A 22,948-nucleotide genomic window follows, 5' to 3' on the forward strand; every position below is an offset into this window, starting at 1 on the left:
CTGCAGGCATTGGTCAGTTAGTGGTGACGGGAGTTCAGATGAAATGGCATTCAGTCATGCTTTTAAAGCTGCTGCCCTTGCTTAAATGTGTTTTATTTTGTGTGAGTAAAAGAAACCACCAGAATCACATTCCTCGTAAGCGTTATGATAACTGGCCAATAAAGCTGATTCTGATTCTGATGCTTCCCACTGCTGGAACCAACTCCTCTTGAAACTTAGATTTGCCATTTTTTTTAAAGCTGCTAAAAAAATTGTTTACTTCATTCAACTTTTCAGCGCTGTTTTTATTTTATTTTATTTATTTGAATGAAAAATTGTTGGAAGCTGTATTGCCTTTGCTTATAAAGCACTTTGAGTGCCTCTGTGCATGATAAGGTGCTATTTGAATAATAACAACGCAATAACAATTTATTGCTTGAATAAAATTAATATTTGCCAGCCAAAATCAGACCTTAATTTGCCTAATAAACGAAAAATATCGTGGTTTCACTAAACTTTATTGGGCACAACAGCAAATAAGGAAGCGACGTGAAGATACTGATTTCGTTTGACGTCCTTCCTCTTTGGTCGACGTTCATTGGACCAATGGGCGCTGAGGGGGCGGGGTCTGCTGCAGATGAACAGGCAGTGAGCTGCGGAGGAGAGCAGCAGAGAGACCCGCACTTATCCATCCATCCATCCATCCATCCGCACCGTGCGCCCTGTGTCGGTAAGAGCCGTTTTCTGCAATAACCTACAGCTGCTTCAGTCACTACGCCTGAGCTGAAATGCTGTGAATAATATGACAGCTTGACAGACCTCAAGTGCTTTTCAAGACGAGGAAGAATATTCTGAGTTTTTCCCCCCCCATAGAATTACTTTTTATGGAGGTGTAGGGATGTGTGAGGTGTAATAGGGGCATTTAATGGAATAGTACGGAGGGATTATGATGCCGTAATCAACATGTGTGGGCTTTTAATCAGGATGGCAGCTGGAGACGCACACTGGAGCCAAACATATTTCTTCAAGCCCATTGATTAAACCGTGTGCTCACCACCCAAAGGCTATTTGATTGTCTCTCGGTGGTCTACGATGGCAGTGCTTTTTTTTTCTTGTTATTGTTGAAGTCATCCTTGCTGTGTGGTTCATGTCCTTGAAATCCAAGCAAAGGCGCATTGAGTGAATGTGTGTGAATTAACGAGGCAGATTGTAGTAGCCTGATCCTACCTTATCCCCACCCCACAAACACACACACACACACACACACACACCACTTGTTATTCCTTCATGCAGGTCTGTGTGTGTGTGATGTAGGTTGTGTATTCAAAGCTAAGTGAGCACATATTTTTGTACAAAATGATATTGCACCTCTTGCAGGTTAAATCTGTGTGTGCGGATAAAAGACTAAAAATGGAAGGAATCAGGTGAAATTTTCCACTAAAATCTAAAACACATGCGGTATCCTCAAGATTATGTTGAATATGAATCTCCACAAATATATTTCTCGAATCAAATAGCTTTTCGTCTCATTTTATTATGACAAAATGGGGTCAGCACTAAACATTTCCCATATCTTACTCTCTCAGTCCACCTTCCATGTGTTTTATAAGACAACAACCTTTTAAATCCTCATTTAGGCCCATAGTTGCACTTCCACATTCAGGAAAACAGCATCTTTCCGGTCATAATCTCAATGTATTAATCCCATATGCATCTGAATCACTAGTTAATCTCTGCTGATAGCCTGCTGTTTACTCCCTGTTCCTGCCTATGAGTGCGTGTGTGTGTGTGTGTGTGTTCTGCCTTTTCCCACAGACGCAGCATTAATTGCATTTCAATAATTAAATGTCTCTCAAATCATCCTAGCGAAACAAAACGAATGGGGACGGCAGAAGCAACTGCACACCGAGCATGAGCTGTGATTGCACGTGTGCGACTGCTAACCTTCCAAAATCTGTTTGTGTGTGTGTGTGTGTGTGTGTGTGTGTGTGTGTGTGTGTGTGTGTGTGTGTGTGTGTGTGTGTGTGTGTGTGTGTGTGTGCAGGATTGTTGATGTGTTTCTGTCAACTGCATATTCTGCTGGTTGAGGATAAGGGGGGGGGAAATCTGGAATAAATGCTGCAGTTGTGTATCCTAGATACTGTGCATTTTCTCAGGCTAGAACCAAGCCTGTTACATGCTGCAGTATGAACTGGGAGGGAAAAATATGAAGTTTAATCTATTTTTATTCTGGAATATATATAGATATACATATATATTCTGCCAGTGGTTACTGAATGTAGTCAAAATGCAGTAGAAGGAAAAGCTGTCAGTATTCAGCATGAAAAACTGCTTGTTCACCTTCCAGAAATGGTTCTCATACACATGAAAACCATCTGTACTGACAAAAGATGACCACAGTTTAAATTAAGCCTTGAATGCACACATTGGTGTGATTACAGAGAGGGAACAAGGAAATCGAAAGAATGGAAATGTCTATTTGAATTAGGTGGGAACCAAAGTCATACTCAACCTCGGAAAAAAAACAAAACACAAAATCCAAAAAGAGCCATCTAAAACATCACCCAACACACTGAAGCACCTCTTAACATTTGAAAATAATAATTTTAACCAGTATATATATATATATATATGTTTGCAAGGGTTGCAGATTGCACGTCTCTGCAAAACCGTACCCAAGATATTTAGCATTTAGTGCACACATGCACGTTTACCCTGAAATCGATGAGTGGATTGATTGGTGACTTTGAGGGGTTTGCTGACTGTAGAGCAGAGACGAAGCGCGAGAGAGAAACTGATAAAATGGTGGAAGTGATTTGGTAATAGACTCGATATGCAAAACGCTCGCACTCCTTTATTACCAGCTGCTGAATCCCAAAACAAACAGATATTTTCAGTTCAAACAGGAACTCTGTAGGATTCTCTGTGCGGCAGTGGCTCTTGCAGCCATCATGAATACACATGTGGCTTTCCCGCTATGACAGTCTGTGTTCCTTCGTGCTCAAACACCATATCAATCATTCTCCTAGCCGTCAGTCTGTGTGCAGTTTTTACACCTGTTTTGCCGGCTCGCCCTCCACTCGGCGAAGCATGCAAAAACAATCACAGTTCAGTTTGTGAGCGACTCCGACAGCCCTCATAATCACCCTCGCCGTCTGTCTCCTCTCTCCGTCTCGGCCTCCTCACCCAGCCGTCGCTCCTCATTCACCTGCCTTCTCCCCTCTGTTGCCCCGACCTCCCCCACCCCGCAAACACAGACACACACATCCCCTCCCAATCATCCCCCTCACAGGACTAGTTTATAGTAACCTTTCCTGTACTCCGGCGCCTCCCTGGTCTTTAGTCAGTTTGAAAAAAGCCTCCAGTCTTTTCACTTTTACCGCTGACCCCAAATAGAGGGCCGATCCAATTACGGCTCCAAACCTCCTAACGGCGCTCCCACAGTGCCGTAGCTGTTGGTGTATGTGTGTGTCTGTCTGTTGTTGTTTTTTTGGAGAAAGAAAAGAAACAGCGTTTAGTGTGCTTTGGCAGAGTGTGGCAGGCAGTCAACCATCTTGCCACGCTGTGCAGGGGGTCGTTAGATATCGTTGGCTCCCAGTCAAAGCTGCTATCTGCGTGGAGGCTCCATCTATTCATCCCTCCATACACCTCCTGTCTCCGTCTATTTGTTTGTCTACTCGTCCTTATTTGCATCTCTGGTGCTAATTTTCCACCAAATGTCTTCCTTGTTGTCGTTGGTTTACTGTGTGTGCTCATCTTTCTTCTTCTAAGTGTGTTTAACCGTCTTTATCCCTCGGTGTCTCTGTGTGTGTCTCCCTCTGGGTGTCTCTGTTAGCAGGGATTAATAAAGGGTTGTTAACCTCTGTTTGCCCTCTGTGGAGTGTACAGTGAGCACCTTGGGACTTCGGGCAGGTTCCATGGCACATTATGTCATTTTCTAACAAGGTGCTGAGCCGAGGATGGGCTGTACAGGTGATTCTGTCTGCCATGGAAATGGATATAAACTGCAGGGGTAGAAAAGTGCGACTACTTAATATAGAAACGAGAGTCTGATAGTCATTTAAGCATGGTAAATAGGTGCAACCGGCTTTGCTTTGTTTAACTGCTGCTAATAAAGCATTGCTGCGCTCACAGCGAGCATCACATACCATCAAATGTCGTGCCATCATTGCAGCATTCGCCTGAAATCCAGATAAGAGTTCATATGCTATTAATGCCACCATAAAAGTACCATTTTAGATGTTCAGTTCGGTCGGCGTTTCTCTCTCCGCCAGCCTCCCTCTGTGTTACGGCACATATATTCTGTCGCCTTCTCAATTACAGAAAAAAATAAAAATCTATAACACATTTTCACACTTGATTACAATTTCCTATGCATGAGGAAATTTAATTCATTGAATTGGCCACTTTGCAAATTAAAAGCTGTAAATGAGCTCATCCTCAAGTTGTTGGAGAGACAGTTTCTGTTTGTTGTGACGCTTTTTTTTTTGGAAGCTTAATAAATAAAAATTGATCTTCCTTAAATCTGCTGGATCCTAACTAATTAATCTGAAATCATGCATTTATTAGCTGTGACAATGTTTGTGATGTGAAGTATTTACAGCCATCAGCTGATAATGACAGCAGATACTCAGTATTTATCTTCTTATTCCTTTAGCATAACCTCCACCGATGTCATATTTGCAGTGTTGACAACTAGTCACAGCTATAGTCCTGTTTCAAAGATGTTCCAACAAAGCAAAAAAGAAATGAGAAACGATGAAATTAAGGATGGTTAAATTCTGTGTAGCTGCTTCAGTTTCAAAGGCTTGGTATTGTTCGTGCTGTTTTACTGTCATGTCTTTGGCATAATAATAATGTTATTAGTAACACCTCGTCTTTTACAACAAATCAAGTCAGAATTCTGCTGTGAAAAAGGTCCAGTGTTAATATAGCACTGGCAACACAAGCAAGCATCACCATGAACCACAACACAGAAACACTACAGCTTCATCTGCAGTCTCCCTGGGTCTGCATGTATATATATCCCATTTTACTGCTGTTTTCATCTTTATTTGGTGACGGTTTTACATTACATTAATTGAAACAGTAATTCACCAAAGGCTTATTGGTTGTTCAGGAGCAGCTTCAAAGACAGATGATAAAATGGCTTTGTTCTCAGCTGACACATTGCATTTTTATGTGTAAAGTAGACAACTATGTGTGAATATAGAAGGAGTCATTATTACTTTGAGGTAGCAGTTGTGTACTGTTTTTGAAGATGTGAAGCTTTACAGGATTTAGTCAAAAATGATGACACACAGTGTTGAAATTGTGGTTAACTTACCTTTAAAAAGGCAAAGCAAAGGATTTTTCTAATCAGAACTAATTAATAATTATTGTTCACTTTAAGCATAACCATCTGAACGCCAAGAAGTTTCTGTATTTTTTTTTACTTTTGTCACTGCAGTTTGGCCCAAAAAATCTTCTAGGTACATGACTGTCTGTCGTAGCTGAGTCACTAATGGCTTCACAGTTGTGTCGAGGAGCACAAAATATTTTGTTTTTCACACAATCTGTGCAGTGCAAACCGTTGCTTTTGGGCAAATGTTTAAATGAGACATGTAGAATAAAATGACTTGGATGAAACATCACAATTTTACACTTTAAGCCAGATTTACACTACTGTTCAAAGGTTTGGGGTCACTTAGAAATGTCCTTATTTTTGAAAGAAAAGTCGTTTTTTTTCAGTGAAGATGACATTGGATTAATCAGAAATGCAATCTAGACACTGTTAATGTGGTAAATGGCTGAATGAATGAATCTTTAATGGAATATCTACACAGAGGTACACGGGAACATTTCCAGCAACCATCACTCCTGTGTTCTAATGCTACATTGTGTTAGTTAATTGTGTTGAAAGGCTAACTGATGATTAGAAAACCCTTGTACAATTATGTTAACACATGAATAAAAGAGTGAGTTTTCATGGAAAACATGGAATTGCCTCGGTGACCCCAAACTTTTGAACGGTGGTGTATATGTCACACATGATTAATTCATGGGCTTTTGGAAAATCGAAGATGGTAAATGGTGTAGTTTTGGCATTTTTTAAAAGATAACGTTTCTTCAGGAAGGTTTGGGCTTGCAGAGGATGACCTTTTGACTAGATTTTTAATCATTATTCTGAATTTTGAGATTTTATCATCACAAAATTTATGCTGTATTGTCCATCCATTACAGTTTACAATTACACCTTAGGAGTAAATTAAATTTGTCTGCTCCAGACAGGTAAATCATGTCATTGTGTACTTAAGCAATTAACATGATAGTGATGTTGCATATTTGGCTTAAGCTTTTTTTTTTTTTTTTTACCTAAATGTTCTTCTTGAGATCCATCAGTAGCCTGTCAGCCTTTTAGCTTCTGTTAGCTTTCCGGGTGCAACAGTAGGTGCAAGTGAGGGTTGTGAGAGACCAGACAGCTTGATTGATGAATTGGATCCACTTTATTGTGCACTGTAATGGAAGTCCCCACCTGCCAGAGGAGTTTAGTGCTTCCTTTCTCCTTAGACTGAAATGGAGTGAAAGGCTTCTACCCAGTGGTGGGCTTTACTGCAGCTGCCCTGTGTAAATTTTCTGTTCTGCTCTGAGCTTCCCCACATCAGTGGGTGAGCAATAGGTAAGAGACAGATGTCTCATCTAGCTGGCAGAAGAGAGACAATCACGGAGAAGGGAGTGATTTATGATTGATGATGTAGGTTTTATGTAAGTTTAATCATTTTTAGTGTGGGTATGCATGTGTGTCCTTGTGTTTGACTCAGCTCGAGCCCATGTGAAAAGCGTCGCCTCCATTGCACCTCTAAGGAAAAGTTGAAACTCATGAATGATAATCAGACTCCATTATCTCTGTATTGCAAAGCCCTTTATGAGTTAAACATATTCATGGTGAAATCATGCCAGATTACCCTGCCATTTTAAACAGAGTATCCGTTGCAGAATTTCAACGTTTTTCTGGGCCAGAGATAATCATAGAGAGTTTATTCCCAGAGGGATGGGCCTTGATAAAATGGGATGTTAGCATTTTTCACTGAATTTGTCAAAGCTTCAGCAGTTTGGAAGTGTACTGAGCGCCTAAGAGAACCAGTGTGATGTGATTTGAACAGACTAAGCCTAGGAGGGAGATAGCGTTAGGGGACTGTACTGCAGCTACTCATTTACAGAGAAAAGAAAAAGAGTTTGCTTTGTTTTTGCAAAATACCCCAGTGTCTGTACGACATGTGTGTCTTGGGAGCATGTGTGTGTGTGTTTTTCTACTAGACAATGTCAGAGGGTGCATTAAGTGACAGAACTGGAGCTGGTGTGCAGAGTTCTTGCAAACAGAAGGGTTACAGGAGACAGAAAATGCTGAGCAGAGTAAGAAAACGCGAGCGTTTATCTGCCTATATGGAAGACGGAAGATATCTTTTGAGCGTAAAAATTCATTCTGTCAGCTTGGCAAAATGAAAAATGTCCATCACTTGCAATTGCCTTGGTAACGTTGGCTTGGAATTATAAGTGGAAACTTAAAAGTGCGTGTGTACCTGTGGATTTGAACCATGAATGAGGATGTTGGTGTTTAATAAATTCCCCTGGCCTCCGAAGCATGCCGTCTCAAGGTGTTGGGTTTAAATGGCAGTAAGGATTAACGTACGTGCTGCGGTTTTGGGTGACGTCACGTTTTAATCGTAGAAATGTCAACTGCCGATCTATTCTGTCTGAGAATTAGGATTACACCGAGAGATTAAAGGCCGCTTTTAAAGGCCAGTGAGTTTAATTGCACGGAATTAATCAAGTTGTCAGGATTAAACTCCTGCAACTTAAACCAGGAGAGATTCTCTGACATATTCAGTTCTTTTCAGTCACGAGAGAAACTTTTTATAGCTGGTGGTTGGGTTTCCCCGATTACCTGGGAGGCATGCTGGGAAACCCACTTGAGTAGATTAGAGCCAAAGTTGGGCTCACAGTCATCAATGGCCAAACTGGCAAAGTGTGGGATCCTCTTGCAGACAGCGTGCCACAGCTCAAAAGGTCAGAATGGTGTCACTGTTACAAGTAAAAGCCAGCCACCCATGGTGTTATTATCCACTCACACATGCACACTTGCACACAGACACACAGAGGTGCACACAAAATTATGCCCCACACTACTTTCCCTGGCTTAGCTGCATGGCTGGGTCTTTCCTTACAGAAAACAGGGCCGACTGTCTCAGAAAAGTTCAGCTCCCACAGCTCAGAAGGTCAGGAACATTACCTCCATTTACATCTCTGCCAGCCGCCTCCTAGTTTCCCGCAGCCTTTCTTACTCTCCCTGGATTTCTGTCCGTCGCTCTGCAACGTCTGACTCACAGCATGACATGTGAGAACAGGTGAACGCACGTGACTGCCAGTATATTAACTGCAGTGCATCACGTTTGTGTTTCCTTGGGTGTCATTTAAATTTTCAGTATGAGTCTATTTAAAGTTGTGCATCAGTAGTGCAGCAAGGCTGTGCCAAGGCTTTAACTGCAACTTATGCTCCTGACAAATTGATTTATTTACCTCTATCAAATTTCTTTATTTGAAATGTATTCATGCTTATCCATTGTCCTACTGGACCCCTTTTACTCTTTTTGAACATCATAAATAAACACATTCGGGGATCAGGCTGAGGCTATTCTATACTTCAGTTATTGTCAACAACTAACAACATTTATTTCTACTGATGATGTAAAATATCCGCACATTTTTCAGAGCTATTTTTTAAACCTGCTGCTACTTAGTAAACTGTGAGTTTGCTGGGGACTACTATCATCTGTGAATAAACATGTATTTGTTGCTCTTAGGTGTATTTTTGTAGCACGGCGGTGAATGTGGGATTTACACTAAATAAACAGCATGTTCATTTTAGTGGAAGAACATGTCACTCAGTACAAAGATGTGGCTCATTGTTGGGTTTTTGATGGTTTGAGTGGAAATCTGGGAAGCAAAATAATAAGATATACCAAGCTTCGGCCACACAATCAATATATGTTAATAGGGTCAGCTGATAGTTGATAATATAGAAGAGAATCAGTCACACAAAAGTATAGCTTGTCCAAAAAAAAGTAAAAATTAGCACTGCAGTTTGCTTTGATATTTTTGAGTTATGAAAACTTCTAATGGTATTATGTTCAACCAAAAAAGTGCATTGAATTAGAATAATAGGCTTTTCCACTGTCATTAAAGATATAGTTAATTAGCACTTACTTTATGATTGGTATGATCAAAATGAAGTTGTTTCAAGTAGTAAATCCACAATTTTTAAAATGACATTTTAAGTGTTATGTATTTAATTACCGTAATCATGAACACAAGACTGTTAAGTTTAGTCATTTAAAATTGTAATTATGTCCATGTTAAGTAGGCAGGAGACGGGATTTAAAATGCTGAGCTTAAGGTGAAGAAAAATTGTGTTATTTCATAAAGTTACCTAAAACTGAATTTACTTTTATATAACAGAAATGCTAATTTTTTTATGTTTAAATTACACACAATATTATGATGCAATCACCAATGTTAATATATCAACTCAACCCATCAAATATAGCATTTGCAACTTCAAAGGTTTATGTCAGTCTTTTAATTGGAGTTTTTTTTAGTGGGAATAGGTTCCTTGAATTATGTTTTAAATTGTATCCACACAATGCTAAACTCAACAAATTTGAGATGTATTCACAAGATAATCAGTCACATATTTGACAAGTGGTGTGTGATTCTGCAGTGTGAATATGTGATGTGAAGAAATTTTGCAAAGCAAACTAAATTTCCATTTGCTGACTCAGGCGGGTGCAAGTTTAGCTGGCAGTTTGGTCGGCGCTGTGCCTGTCAGAAGTGGTTTATCAGCATACAAATAGATGGAGAACAAGTAAGATGAGATCCCGACTTTCACCGGTGAATGACGTAAAGTGGAAGTGACATGTGGTGATGTGTAGTTTCCAAGTGAATGAGGAATCACATTTAAAAGCTAATATAGAAGCTGAGCTAGATTGTAAATGCAAAGCAGGGATGGCAATTCAATCTGAGGGTTTAATCTCAAGGATCAGAACAGTAGTAATCTATATTTTTGTTTTTCTTATTAACAAATCACGTGAAAAGACCAAAACCAGTGCTGTATTAATCAGTTTGTCAATAGTTTCTGACTCTTTCTACCTTTCATGTGACATTCAATCTAAAACCACTTTGTTCTTTTCAAAGTGTAAATGTTTAAAGAGAAGAATATTTTTTTCTCTTTCTTCAGCAAAAAGCTGGGCACTCTGGAATCTGTTTTCAGTCACAGATGAAGCTCTCTAGTAAGTTTTCATAGAGGTACAACATATATATATATATATATATATATATATATATATATATATATATATATATATATATATATATATATATATATATATAATTCAGTCAAGATAAACCAGAGCATCTATATTTATATTAATGAAGTAACGTGCAAGAATGTAAATCACTGATGAGTTTTAGTAGATGAGTTTTTGGACAACAGTGGAGGTCTGTGGCTCAGAAGAATAAGGTAATCCAGGCTTTGAATACACACGTAATACTTTTTAGTCATCTAAATTCATTGTTGGTTGCAGTTTTCCCATAAGAAACATGTAACAGGTTTGAAATCAGTGCATCTCCGTCACTTGGTTGGACCATTTCATTCTAGGAAAGTAAATAGTTTGTCACATGCCAGAGCAGAACAGAGGGAAGTACAGGACACAACAGGATGGGGCACTAATTTTCTGGCTGCTGCCCATTGTTACTGTTGTTGACACCACAGTCACCTGCCATCTCACACATCCAGCATTAGCCAGCAGATTCCAGCCCCGCATGGGACTGCTAATTGAATCCTTTATACAAGCTTTAACAGCAGCACAGCAGAGAAACAAAACAAATGTCTGTGTGTTACCTCCACCTCTCTCTCTCTCTCTCTCTGTGTACTCAATATCTCTATCTTTATGCTATATATCATTGACTCTCTTTCTGTTTGACCAGTGCAAAAACAATGTTGCTTGGCAACAACAGAGATATGGCGCAGTGTGTGTATATTCGGTGTCATTTTGGGAAGGTATAGAGACCGAGAAGGTGGGAAAGTAGAGACACGATAGGGGAGGAGGAGGAGATCGGTGAAGACAGATAAAATATGGATAAGAGGAGGATGAAAAGAGTGTGATGACATGGAGAGATGACAGGAGGGATGGAGGATGGGGGGAGGTAAAGGCCTTTTTCCAAGTCAGTCATTCTGTACAGAAACGCATCCATTCCTACAGAGAGGTTTAAACACACAGAGAACAAAGCATATTTTGAAGGAAAGAGGCTGATTTAACTCGAGATGATAAGAATGGCTATTAAATATGTATAAGCTCATTTAGCAGACGTGTTCTGAACCCCAGTACAGGCTGCAGCATTGAACATGTTACTGCACATTCTTGCTTATATATTATCTCACTGCCTCATTCTAACTCTAGTGTGCTTCCTCCTTTAATTTTACAGCACTCTTTAAGCAGATTTATTGTATTTAACAGTATTTCCATGAGAATAAGTCTTTTTTGCATTCTTAAGTTCACTTCTGCTAACAAGTAGAAATTGTAACTGGCTATTTTTTCAGTCTGTATATTCCCCTTTTTTGCTTTTACCGTTTAAATTGGCAGAATGATTGACAGATGTTTTCTGTCTCGCTCTGGTCCTCTGCTTTCCTTTCGTCATCCCACATCCCTGCTCTCTCTTTCATCTCTGTCTGTCTCTTCCAAAATCCTCTTGTCCTTCATCTGTGTTTTTCTCTTACGCAATAATCTTCTCTACTGTTATCTCTGTCTCTCTCCATCCCTCCCCTTTTGCGATCCTGTCGTCTCTACCTTTGCCTCTCCATCCTGTCTGGAATCCTCTTCTCCCTACTTTTGGCACCGTTCCCTCCCCAAATCATTTTCTCTCATCTTGTCCTCCATCCATCCATCTGTCTTCCTGTCTTCCTTCCTTTCGCACCTCTTCTGCTGCCCATCCCCCTTCCATCTCTCCAATCACTCATTTGCTTTTCCTTAACCCTTTACCCCATCTTTCTTTTTTCCCTTCAAACATATTTTTTTTCACTTTACTTCCTTCTCCTCCTCACAATCACCACATTCAATTTCTCTTCTTTTTTTTCCAACCCAACCCTTTTCCACTCCATACATCCTTCTTTCCCTCAGCTCTCTGTGGTCTGTGCCGCGATGTTGATCCTGGACGTTTTGTCCCCGCTCCTCCTCCTCTCCATCCTGTTGCCGGGCTACGGTTGCCGGGCGGCGGACATTCCAGAGGACACTACATCAGAGTTCTCGGTCAGACTGTACCACCGGCTGCAGGCAGCGGGGGGTCAGGACAACATCATTTTCTCCCCGCTGAGTGTGGCTGTGGCCCTGGGCATGGTGGAGCTGGGAGCCAGGGGGGCTTCGCTGGAGGAGATACGACAGGCTGTAGGATTCAGCCATCTGCTGCCAGGTGAGAGACGGGTGCATAAACACAGGTTCACAAGCATCAGGATCAGCCGTGGGTGAAGGAAGAGGAGGAGGATCTAAACGCTGACAGCAGAAAGTTATTTTGTTTGCAATAATAATTCATTGAATTATGAGGCCTCCCTGATGTTTTTACACATGAAAGTCAGTTTAATTGTCTTGTAGAGTGCTACCCAGCCCGTGAAAACAGTTGTATATGGCTTCTGCAGTTCTGGAGGGAGTTTTTCACATTTTGAAAAAGTAACTATTACCTGGGATGTTTTGGCTTGAGCAGAGACAATTATAGCAGAAAGCCTGCATGGCAAACTAATATGCTGGCATTTAAACGAGCTGGGGAGGTCTAATGACACATCAGATGCCTTTACTTTGTGGAAAATGTAGGTGATAAAAGTTTGAATATTTCTACCTCTGCTGCTTCATTGTCAGTCAGTTTATTTTTGGTGCTTCTCTTGTGAGTCCACCAACTGTAAGGAAGTGAAATTTTAAAATGGAAGAGTACCCCTTAAAATAATGACAGGAATTTCACAAGCATCATATGACATAAACACAAATGTACACATGTTGTTCTTATATATGCCCCCATACATACAGTAGTAGTTACATTTACAGAATTCACACAGTGAATAGTTCTGTGGCAAACTGCAGTTTCACAGAGAGGAGTTTTAGATGATTTCATATACTGCTTTTAGTGTCCCAGCATATTTATTCACCACACGTGGGCATTTATTCAGTGATATATATTTATATACAATTGTTTTATATTAAAACTTTATATACTAATTTTATTGACATTGGATTCCCTTAAAGAAAGAAAGGTGCTTTGCAAAATATCAAGAAATACCAGTTAGAGGATACCTGAATTGTCATGTCAGTGTTCATTTCAGGGAGAGAAAGCATGCAAATGCACAACATGGAAAGCTGATTTTAAGAAAAAAACCATCCAAATGTCCAAAAAAAAGGCAGCCATAAAAATTGAGGGAGCAGAGTGAGGTAAAAATGCAAGACGAACCCAGGTAGGCAAACAACAGCACAGGTAACAAACAGAGACTGGATAGAAAGTTAAAAAAGGACAAAAGCCAAAAAACGGCACAAAGTGGAATTGCTTGGGGGACACAGAGTGAACACAGATGAACTGACAACTATAGAAAAGAAATGCTGGACTATAAATATACAAGGAACTGAGGTAACAAGACATTGGTGAGGCTGAAAAAGGTGGAGCAAACAATCACACCAGAGAGGAGGTAAAACTCACAGAGACACACTGTCAGTATGTATTACAGCTGCCTCCAGCAGTACGCACTGATTCGTGCAGTGTACATACAACTAGGACATCCTACCTTGTCATAATATTGTGCCTTAAACTTTAGCTGTGGTGTGAAAATAGCTGTTATTTGTCTGTGAGATCTCTGCAGCTCAAAAAAAAATAATCTAAGCTACATTCAACTAACATTCTATTTTGACTGAAGTGTGTGAGTGTTTGTTTTTGATTTTGAGATATTTGCAGCAAGAGATGTGAAAGTGTTCTTCATAATTTCTCTGCAAAAACAATTCAATTTTTTGCTATATTTTTGCTTAACAAAAAAAAACAATATATAGATTTTGGAGCACCTTGTAGCTCAGCAAAGGTGATGTACAGATTTTATACACATTGCTGTACTCTGAGAAGCATCGTCTCTCCTCTGTCCTCCAGGTGTGGAGTTTTCTCTGCTCCAGAACCTGACGACGGCTCTGACAGATGACGATACACACTACGTGATCCGATTTGCCAACAGCCTTTTCCTGCAGGAGGGCGTCACCTTTAACCCCGAGTTTCTGCATCTGATGAAGAAGTACTTCCGGGCTGATGTGGAAACGGTAGACTTCAGCGAATCGTCAGCCGTGGCCGATCAGATCAACAACTGGGTGGAGAATCATACCGAGAGTGAGTTCGAGAGAGGAAGAAAGAAGAGTGATAATGCACAATAAAATGCATACTTGTCTGTACATTCCATATAAACTACAAAATGACAAATATTGTCAGTGTTTCTCATTATATCAGTGTAAGAATATTAAATACATTTTCAACCCGTTAAATGCACAAATTTGTGCTTATCATTAGTTACGACTTCAGAAGCTGCACTGCAGCAACTATCCTCAGGCTGATGAAATGCAGATGCTAATACACTCTGCAAATTGCTCCCTCTAGGTAAGATCCGTGCGCTGCTATCAGCCGAGGACTTCAGCAGCGTGACCCGCCTGACCCTGGTGAACGCCGTCTACTTCAGAGGCTCCTGGAAAAACCAGTTCAGACCAGAAAACACCCGGACATTTTCCTTCAGCAAAGACGACGGCTCTGAGGTCCAGACGCTCATGATGTACCAACAGGGAGACTTTTACTATGGTAAGAAACAACTGTGTGCGTCTCTCTGTCTGTGCATTTGTAGAATTATACTTGTGGCTTTTTTCTCTGGAGCCTCTGATTTTCAGCTCATATTTCCTGAGGTTATTTAAAATGTTAATCTTACATCTAAAATATTCATATTTGGAGTGTTATTCCTAGGAAAGGTTCCTCTTCTCTGCTGCTAAAATTCTCCTCACTCCTCACTTCTAGTATGCTGTTTTGATTTAGAAGTATATTTTCAAGGCTATTTTGTTAATATCACATTATTAGCTGTACTGTGACAGTCTGTGTTAAATTCTGAATTAATATATGAGGTTTTTCTAATAACACAAAGGAGGACAAACAACGTTCAGTCTTTTAAGTCTGTTCAAGTCTCTTTATATTCTATTTTTATGTTTATTCGTTTGACTTTCCTTCCAACATCTCTCCCTTTTTTATCTTTTGGGATCTTAGGTTTTTCTTAAAATTAAAGTTTGCTTCTGTTTGTACTATAGCTGTCATCTTTTGTCGTGTATTTTACTGATTTTCAATTATCAGAAGAAATATTAGATCAGAAAAGCATATAAAGTCTCTTCTCTCTAATTTAACACAAACAGCATAACGCATCACTGCATGCATCTTTCGCAACAATGTTTTCTATGGATAAAATTAAATTGCTAAATGGTTAATTTTCTGTTGTTGTTTTATTGCTTTCGTGCTGAAATGATTTTTTTCATAGCCTTGCTTTGTCCACTTTTGGTAAATGTGATGTCTTTTTTTTTAATGTAACTGCACTTATTTAGCCTCCACTGTCTAGACTTGTTGTCTGAATCTGTGTTGGCTGAAAATCCCAGATGAGTTTTTGACCACATCTTGTGCATTTTAAGGCTAGTTATAATCTGTACATGATCAGTTTTTGTGTGTTTGGGGATTTGCCAGCACTGGAAAATGCAAGACTGTTTGAGTGTTGCAATTTGGCTGTTATGCCATTACACATGAATGATTTCATTCCGTCTCTTCTGCATCTACTCTTTTTTTTTGTCTGCCGCACTGCCAAAAACAGTTACATCATATTTTTACTGCACTGCTACTAAAGTTGGCGCATTTCAGTTATTTTGGTGCCGTCTGTATGCGTGCAGTGAGATTGCACACACCTACGTTCGTACATACTCATGCTCACACACTCAGGATCAAGGAAATCTGTGCATGTGTGAACTGGTGTGTGTGTCTGTGTGTGTGTCTGTGTGAAAGTGTAGGGTGTGCATGTGTGGATGTGTGTGTTTGAGCGCTGCAAAACAGGGACAGGTCCCTAGGGAGAAGGCTGCGTTTGCATTCTCTTTCTGAAGCACAATCATATTGGTTAAGTAAAATGTTTTGGGAAGCCACATCCCATTCTGTGCTGTATTGCTGCCTCACTCTGCATCAGAAAGGGCTTCCCACAACGCGAAGTTAATGAAGGATAATCAGTGTTTTTGTTGTAATTTTCCCTTTTAAGCTGCTTCTGAAGAAAACTCAAAAGAATGTGTAAAGAATGGGATCAAATCCGGCTGTGTTAATTTGTTTTTAATCTCCATCTCACACTAGAAAACCCAAGTAAGTGGGATAATCTTGCGTTTAGATTTAAAATCTAGTCGGACCTCATTTGGGTATAAAAGGATTATCACATCCTGACTAAGAAATAGTGTCTCACAAGTAAATGTTTCTTGCCTTGTCTTGATTAGAATTTAAATCGGAGACTTTTGTTTAATTAGATACAAGAGCAGAAGTCTGTTGAAGATCCTCCTCAAGGCTATGAAGCTGTCACATTTTAGATTGTGTAGTGTAGCTGGATGAAGATATCAGCTCTTACGGATGTCTGTGTGCACATGTGATGTAGAATCACACGTGCAGATATCTCTATATGTGTGTGGGCAGGTATATTTGCATGTATCTAAATATATATGCAAGGATGCTTTTATTTTCCTTGATCTGATATTGGTTTCTTTTATTCCCTGCCTGAAGACGGTCAAGTGCGTGTTTGAGTAAAAAAAAAAGGCATTTCGTGATAAACGCACTCAAACACACCATCCTTTCTTGCCTAATTGATTTTTTTCTTGGGATTTTAACAGATTTTAACTGGCAGCACTAGGCAGAGCGACTGCATACAGTTTAGCATCTATGTAATCCATTTTCACACCAAGTGTGAGCAAAGCCTTTGAAGTGAAGCGTCAGTGGTTTTCAATTAAAGCGTGGCCGCACACTGTAATCAATACGGCCAATCAATGTGCCTTAACATGCTTCCATTTGTGTACGTTCACTCCTCAGTAAAGGTCACAGGTGCCAAATGTGGACAGCATGTGTGCGCACCTACAGTTGTGTGTGCTTCCTCTCTATCAGGTGAGTTCAGTGATGGCTCACAGGAAGCTGGAGGTGTGTACCAGGTGTTGGAGATGCCCTATGAGGGAGAGGACATGTCCATGATGATCGTTCTGCCTCGGCAGGAGGTACCGCTGGCTTCTCTGGAGCCCATCATCAAAGCACCGCTGCTGGAGGAGTGGGCCAACAACGTCAAACGGCAGAAGGTGGAAGTTTACCTGCCGAGGTGAGACATGACGCACAAACACATGTATATGTATACAAGAACACATTAGCCATTAGCTCATACTTATGGGAGGAGTGGGTTTATGATGTTCAAATGCACATGCTCATATGCTACTGTAGAGTGGAATGACTTTGTTATATGTTTGTGTTTCAGAAGCTGTTTTGTAGAACGACCTGCTAATCTCCCAACATAATGCAAACACAGATGCACAGAAACTTATGTAAACCTATACATGTGATGTATTTAATACTACACTTTTTAATATATCTGCCCTGGTATTGAATTAAACCCCCAAAACTCAATTCTGTGTGTCAAAATTGCATATTAAGACTTTTTAAAAATTAAAATCTTCCCTTTATGCTTTCAAATGGCTTAGAAGAAAACACTACTCTCTGCAACACAGTGGCAAGTTTTAATATTGGAGTAATTCAGTTATACATGTTTCAATCCAAAACCAATTCTGAGACGACCAGGAAGAGTAATTAAAGCCCTACAGCCTTTAGTTTACAGGGTCGGTTATTTATGTAACCGCAGACGTCCAAATTTGTGTGTAGGAGACTGTCATCAGTACACTGCAGTGTAATAGTGGAAATGCTCTTCTAGCGTATATTAAAAAATACACCATATAGACATGTTAACAGGTTTAAAAAAACTTCATCAGAAGGGATATTTAATATCTTAGCTCAAATGCACACAGTTAGGGGGTTAATGTAAAGCTACTTAATCTGTCACCTCTTTGTCTAAATTATAACTTCACTTGCTGCCGAACATTTGATTTCAATCCTGTCTGTTCAGGTTTAAGGTGGAGCAAAAGATTGATCTGAGAAACACTCTGCAGGATTTGGGAATAAAGAACATCTTCACCAACGATGCTGATCTCTCTGCCATGACAGGTGATGCATAGTTATAAACAGAGCAGCAGACACACAAACAGTGCATGCAAAACACAACGCACGGTGCAAAATAATGACACATACTATATTTACATACAAGTACATTATTAGAAAACACACATTCATACAGCTATAGAAACGGGGTTCAGTACGAGATGTGATGTTTCTCCTTCTTGGCAGCAGCAAAGTAAGCACTTTCTAAGGTAACCAAGGTAACTGGCACTGAGTGGGTAGGTCAGAGCTGTCACATCATCCATTAAAATAGATCCAGAGACTGAGACGGATATATGCATAGAGGCAGAGAAATAGACGCATAAACCTGTTGGGGTATATTACATCTAATTAAAATGTGATCTCAGTGAAAGCCAAATTACACATACCCAACATATGAAAGCTAGCATCCAAAATTAAATACTGGTTAAAACATGCCTAGAAAGTCATTAGCCTGCAGGCTCACTGGATATCCAGCTCAGAACAGCTTGTTCTCATCAGGTGGAGCTAATAATATATTGTGATACACAGTGTGTAAGTTGTACTGGTATTTGGAACATCTTGTACTTGTTATAGCATCCTCTGCTCAACATGTGCTCAGAGGACACGATCTGTTCTGGCAGGCAGGTGGTAAGAGGGGGCAGCTTGAAAGGTTTTCAGTCATTGGGGAAATAGTTGTTCTGGATTTTCTGTCTGAGCAGACGTCACTTTTTAGAAACTGCAGTTTCATGAGACCCTTCTGTCTGGTTTACAATGTTGATTTGACTAATAAGTGGGTGTACAGAGCAGCATGCCCTGTACCTTTAACTGTTCATACAGTTTTGACTAAAAATTGCCACATCAATGTCAGATTTAATTAGAATAAAGATAAGATGATGAGTTATGTTATTTTGTGTGTGCATTGTTCAGACGGTAAGGATCTGTACATTGGAAAAGCAGTGCAGAAGGCCTACCTGGAGGTGACGGAGGAGGGAGCAGAGGGAGCTGTTGGTTCAGGTAGAGTTTTCATTTTCATCATAGTCTTCCTGATCATTAACACTGATAAATACAGAAGAGTTTTGCTTGCTTCAAGTTCACAACACACTTGTCAGCAAATAACACTGATTATTATTCCCTGGTCTTTCTCTTTGTCTCTCTCAGGAATGATTGCCCTGACCAGGACTCTGGTGCTGTACCCACAGGTCATGGCAGATCACCCATTCTTCTTTGTCATCAGAAACAGAAGGACAGGTGTGTATCTCTGTGAATGCAAATATAAAAGGATCTCAAGGGTTATGTCAGGTCGTCTGTTATATATAACGGTGCATGTTCATTTATTTGTTTGCGCGTGTTAGATTTGCATGAGTAATACTTATATAGATATATGATATATACATTTGGTCACGTGTGGTTTTTTTAAGCATAGACTGTATATAAAACATAAATGTAGCCTCTGAATCTGAAAAGTGGTGCCAGTGTGGAAGCATTCTTTCTAATGACCACAAGGGGGCGACGTGCTGGTTGCAAAAAGAGATGATAAAGAACGGTACTTCTCACTTAATTTGTTACTTCAGGAAACAATTTCCCAATGAGTTTATGGTCTCAATCTGTAGTTTTAAGTCACCTTGAACAGAACGTGTTGTTCATTTAGTAAATTATGGTCCAATTTAGAATAAAATAGGCAATAGACCTGGGTATGTTTTAGAGCTACCTCGTGATTGACAAGCCGTCACTGTATTTCTACACATGGTGTTATTGAGTTCTTTGTCAGATCAAGACCAAGATGCCGGTGGCCAAATTCAAAATCTGAGGCTTTAAAATTGTACTCCAAAATCCAGTGGTTGATGTCATGATTTCTAAGTTTTTTTAATATGCATCCAGTGGTTTTAACTTGACTTTCTATCCTTCTCCCTCCAGGGTCCATCCTCTTCATGGGCAGGGTCATGACCCCCGAAGTCATCGAGCCCAGCGACCACGACTTTGACTCCATGTAACCAGGGTGTGAGGTCATTCACTCTCAGCCAATCAGATCCTGACGTCATAAATGCTACCTATCCTCTATCACCATCTTCAGCTGTGTTTTATACTCTATACATAAACTGAATATTATATGAAATATTATATATTGAAACATGACATACGACATATAATGTGACTGTGTTTTGATACTGGAAGCTTTAAATTCTTGGATACGGATTTGCAGAAAGTGGAAGTTGTAAATATTCTCTAGTTAAAGTATGGTTTGTATATGAATAAGAAGACTACATGGTATGTAATCCACGCACAACCCCTTTAAGTTCAGCAGCTTCGTACTCACTCGCAGCTACACACACGATGCACAAAAATCTCTTCAAATGTATTTACTCTTCCTCCAGATACAGTATGTGCACACTGTAAGTTCCACACATTAATTACATCCCTGTACATTTGACATTGTGTTCTATATATACATATACAGTATATGCTCGGTATTTATTGCAGAATAAACATGTGCAAACATTTTGTCCTTATACACTAAATCTTAGTAATATATCTGTTCCAGACAGTATTGAGACATTTTTACACTGTAGGCACATGGCTAAACTGCTGATGAACTAATATGCCTTATCACATCTGAGCGGTTGATTAAGCCCCGGCCGGGCAGCTTACAGGTGAGCAAAGGGGACTGCGTAACCAAGATGGGTTGCTATAGTGATGGACTGGAGCATGCAGGCGCACTGAAGAAGATCTGCAGCACTGTTTTGGATGTACATACAGGGAGAAACAAAAACACCAGCTGTATTGAGTCTTTTATTCAATAAAAACATGAATGTGTTCCCATTAAATATATATATCCTTCTCTGTGTGTGTAGAGCTGGTTTTTATATGATTCAAGGACACTCCAGCTATAAAACAACACGTCCATCAGTAATTCAAAAGCTGCACAACCACTAAAGCAGCTTTCCAGCTACTGCTAGGTTTGCACTGCGTTCTTTAAATAAAGGTTTCAACGTGAATGATAAACATGCAATGCTTTAGTTATGAAGCCTTCTGTGCCTGAATAATAAAAGACTGGTTCATGGCAGAAGCTCAGCTCAGTGTCCCAGGCCAGACAATGTCCTGCCAAGGCAACTTGGAGTAGTTTCAGGCCTGCTTCACCTAACACACACACACACACACACACACACACACACACACACACACACACACACACACACACACACACACACACACACACACACACACACACACACTCACACACACACACAAGGAAACAGATCATATCACGGGTCAAGGCAAAGATATACTGTGACCAAGGACAAATGAGACCTGCACTGTTACGGATGAATGGCACTTATTAATGAAACTGTAAGAAAATACAAGTCAGTATATGTTTATGATGTGTGAAACAACAAAGGATTGTAAAAAAAACAGTTCAGCTGACTAGTAGTGAACTATAAAGTACAATTATTATAAACTGTTGGATCCAAATATGGTAAATAGTTATAAATAATAAATTTTTCAATCTACATTTTCTACTTATTAAATTTAAACTCACACAATATACATATGTACATTTTGAATATTTATGTATTTATCTATATTTTTGGTTTTATGTGAAATAATTGTCACACCACGTCTAACACGAACACGAACACACCTATTTCTGCCTGCACGCCCTGATAATTACATCCCCAACAGATGCTTCCACAACAAACAACACAAAAACATGCTTTGATGTGGTAACTGTTGTCCCCATCTTCAGCTGAGACACCAATTTTCCGTGACAAGATTTCTACACGGAAAGAAACAGGCTGTAAAAGAACAAAACAAGAGAAATCATTTAATTAATATATAGCACTAGCTGATACAAACTGTAGTTTAAACCACTGCAGATGATGACTCTTGTAATAACAAGCAGAGGCAATAAATCTCCTAAAAACAAGTTAGTGCTGCGTACAAAGTCAGAGGGAATAGTTTGTACTGTCTCATGCAGTTCTAAAGGTCTTCATTTACCTCCAAGAAATATCTAATGGCTTTTTCATCTCTTCAGTGTGCACAGTGTGTTTCAGTGCTGCAGTGTCTGAAACACAACAAGCTGCATTGTTGAGGAATGAAAGCCCACGGGTGGAGGAAGTTATTTATAATCTAAATTACTTTCACCAGCTGGTATGATATCTGTGCCGTATGTCTTCATTGTGCGCACCATCCTTATCTCTCCTCCTCGCCGTGACAACATACTGTGCTGAAAGACAGAAACCACAAGAAAAGACAAGGAAGCTGTCCCGAAGCTGCGACTGCTTCCAGTTACTGGTTGAGCTGGAAAGTAATTACATTTACTCCAACACCGTTTTTGAGATAATTTAACTAGTTTTTATTATTTTGTGTTACTTCTTAGCTGTGGCTCCTTGCTACTAAATATTGATGCACAAAACATCTAACCTCACAAAATATAATGTATAATCAACCATTTAAACAGTACAATAAGTAGTTTTTAGCATATATTGAAGCAACTGTACACATTCTCACACATTTACAATAACCTTTATTTAAATAGAGACAGTTTCACATTTGATACATTTTGCAGCTACGTCCACACTTTATCTAAAATCACATTTAAATTCAGGACTTATGGAGAGGAGTGAATATATATATATATATATATTTTTTT

The 22,948-nt window shown here is 39.7% G+C and overlaps 1 protein-coding gene across 1 annotated transcript; it reads left to right on the forward strand.

The window, feature by feature from the left end:
• Positions 1-598: 598 nt before the first annotated feature.
• serpini1 (serpin peptidase inhibitor, clade I (neuroserpin), member 1) lies at positions 599-21,136 on the forward strand. Its single transcript, XM_023297495.3, has 9 exons — positions 599-709; positions 12,192-12,480; positions 14,185-14,415; positions 14,680-14,874; positions 17,230-17,434; positions 18,230-18,327; positions 19,228-19,314; positions 19,459-19,548; positions 20,215-21,136. Exons 2-9 carry the CDS (start codon positions 12,213-12,215, stop codon positions 20,289-20,291), a joined length of 1,251 nt encoding a protein of 416 aa, XP_023153263.1. The 5' UTR covers positions 599-709; positions 12,192-12,212; the 3' UTR covers positions 20,292-21,136.
• Positions 21,137-22,948: the final 1,812 nt, after the last annotated feature.

Source organism: Amphiprion ocellaris, chromosome 7, assembly GCF_022539595.1.
Source record: "Amphiprion ocellaris isolate individual 3 ecotype Okinawa chromosome 7, ASM2253959v1, whole genome shotgun sequence".
NCBI classification, from domain to species: Eukaryota; Metazoa; Chordata; class Actinopteri; family Pomacentridae; genus Amphiprion; species Amphiprion ocellaris.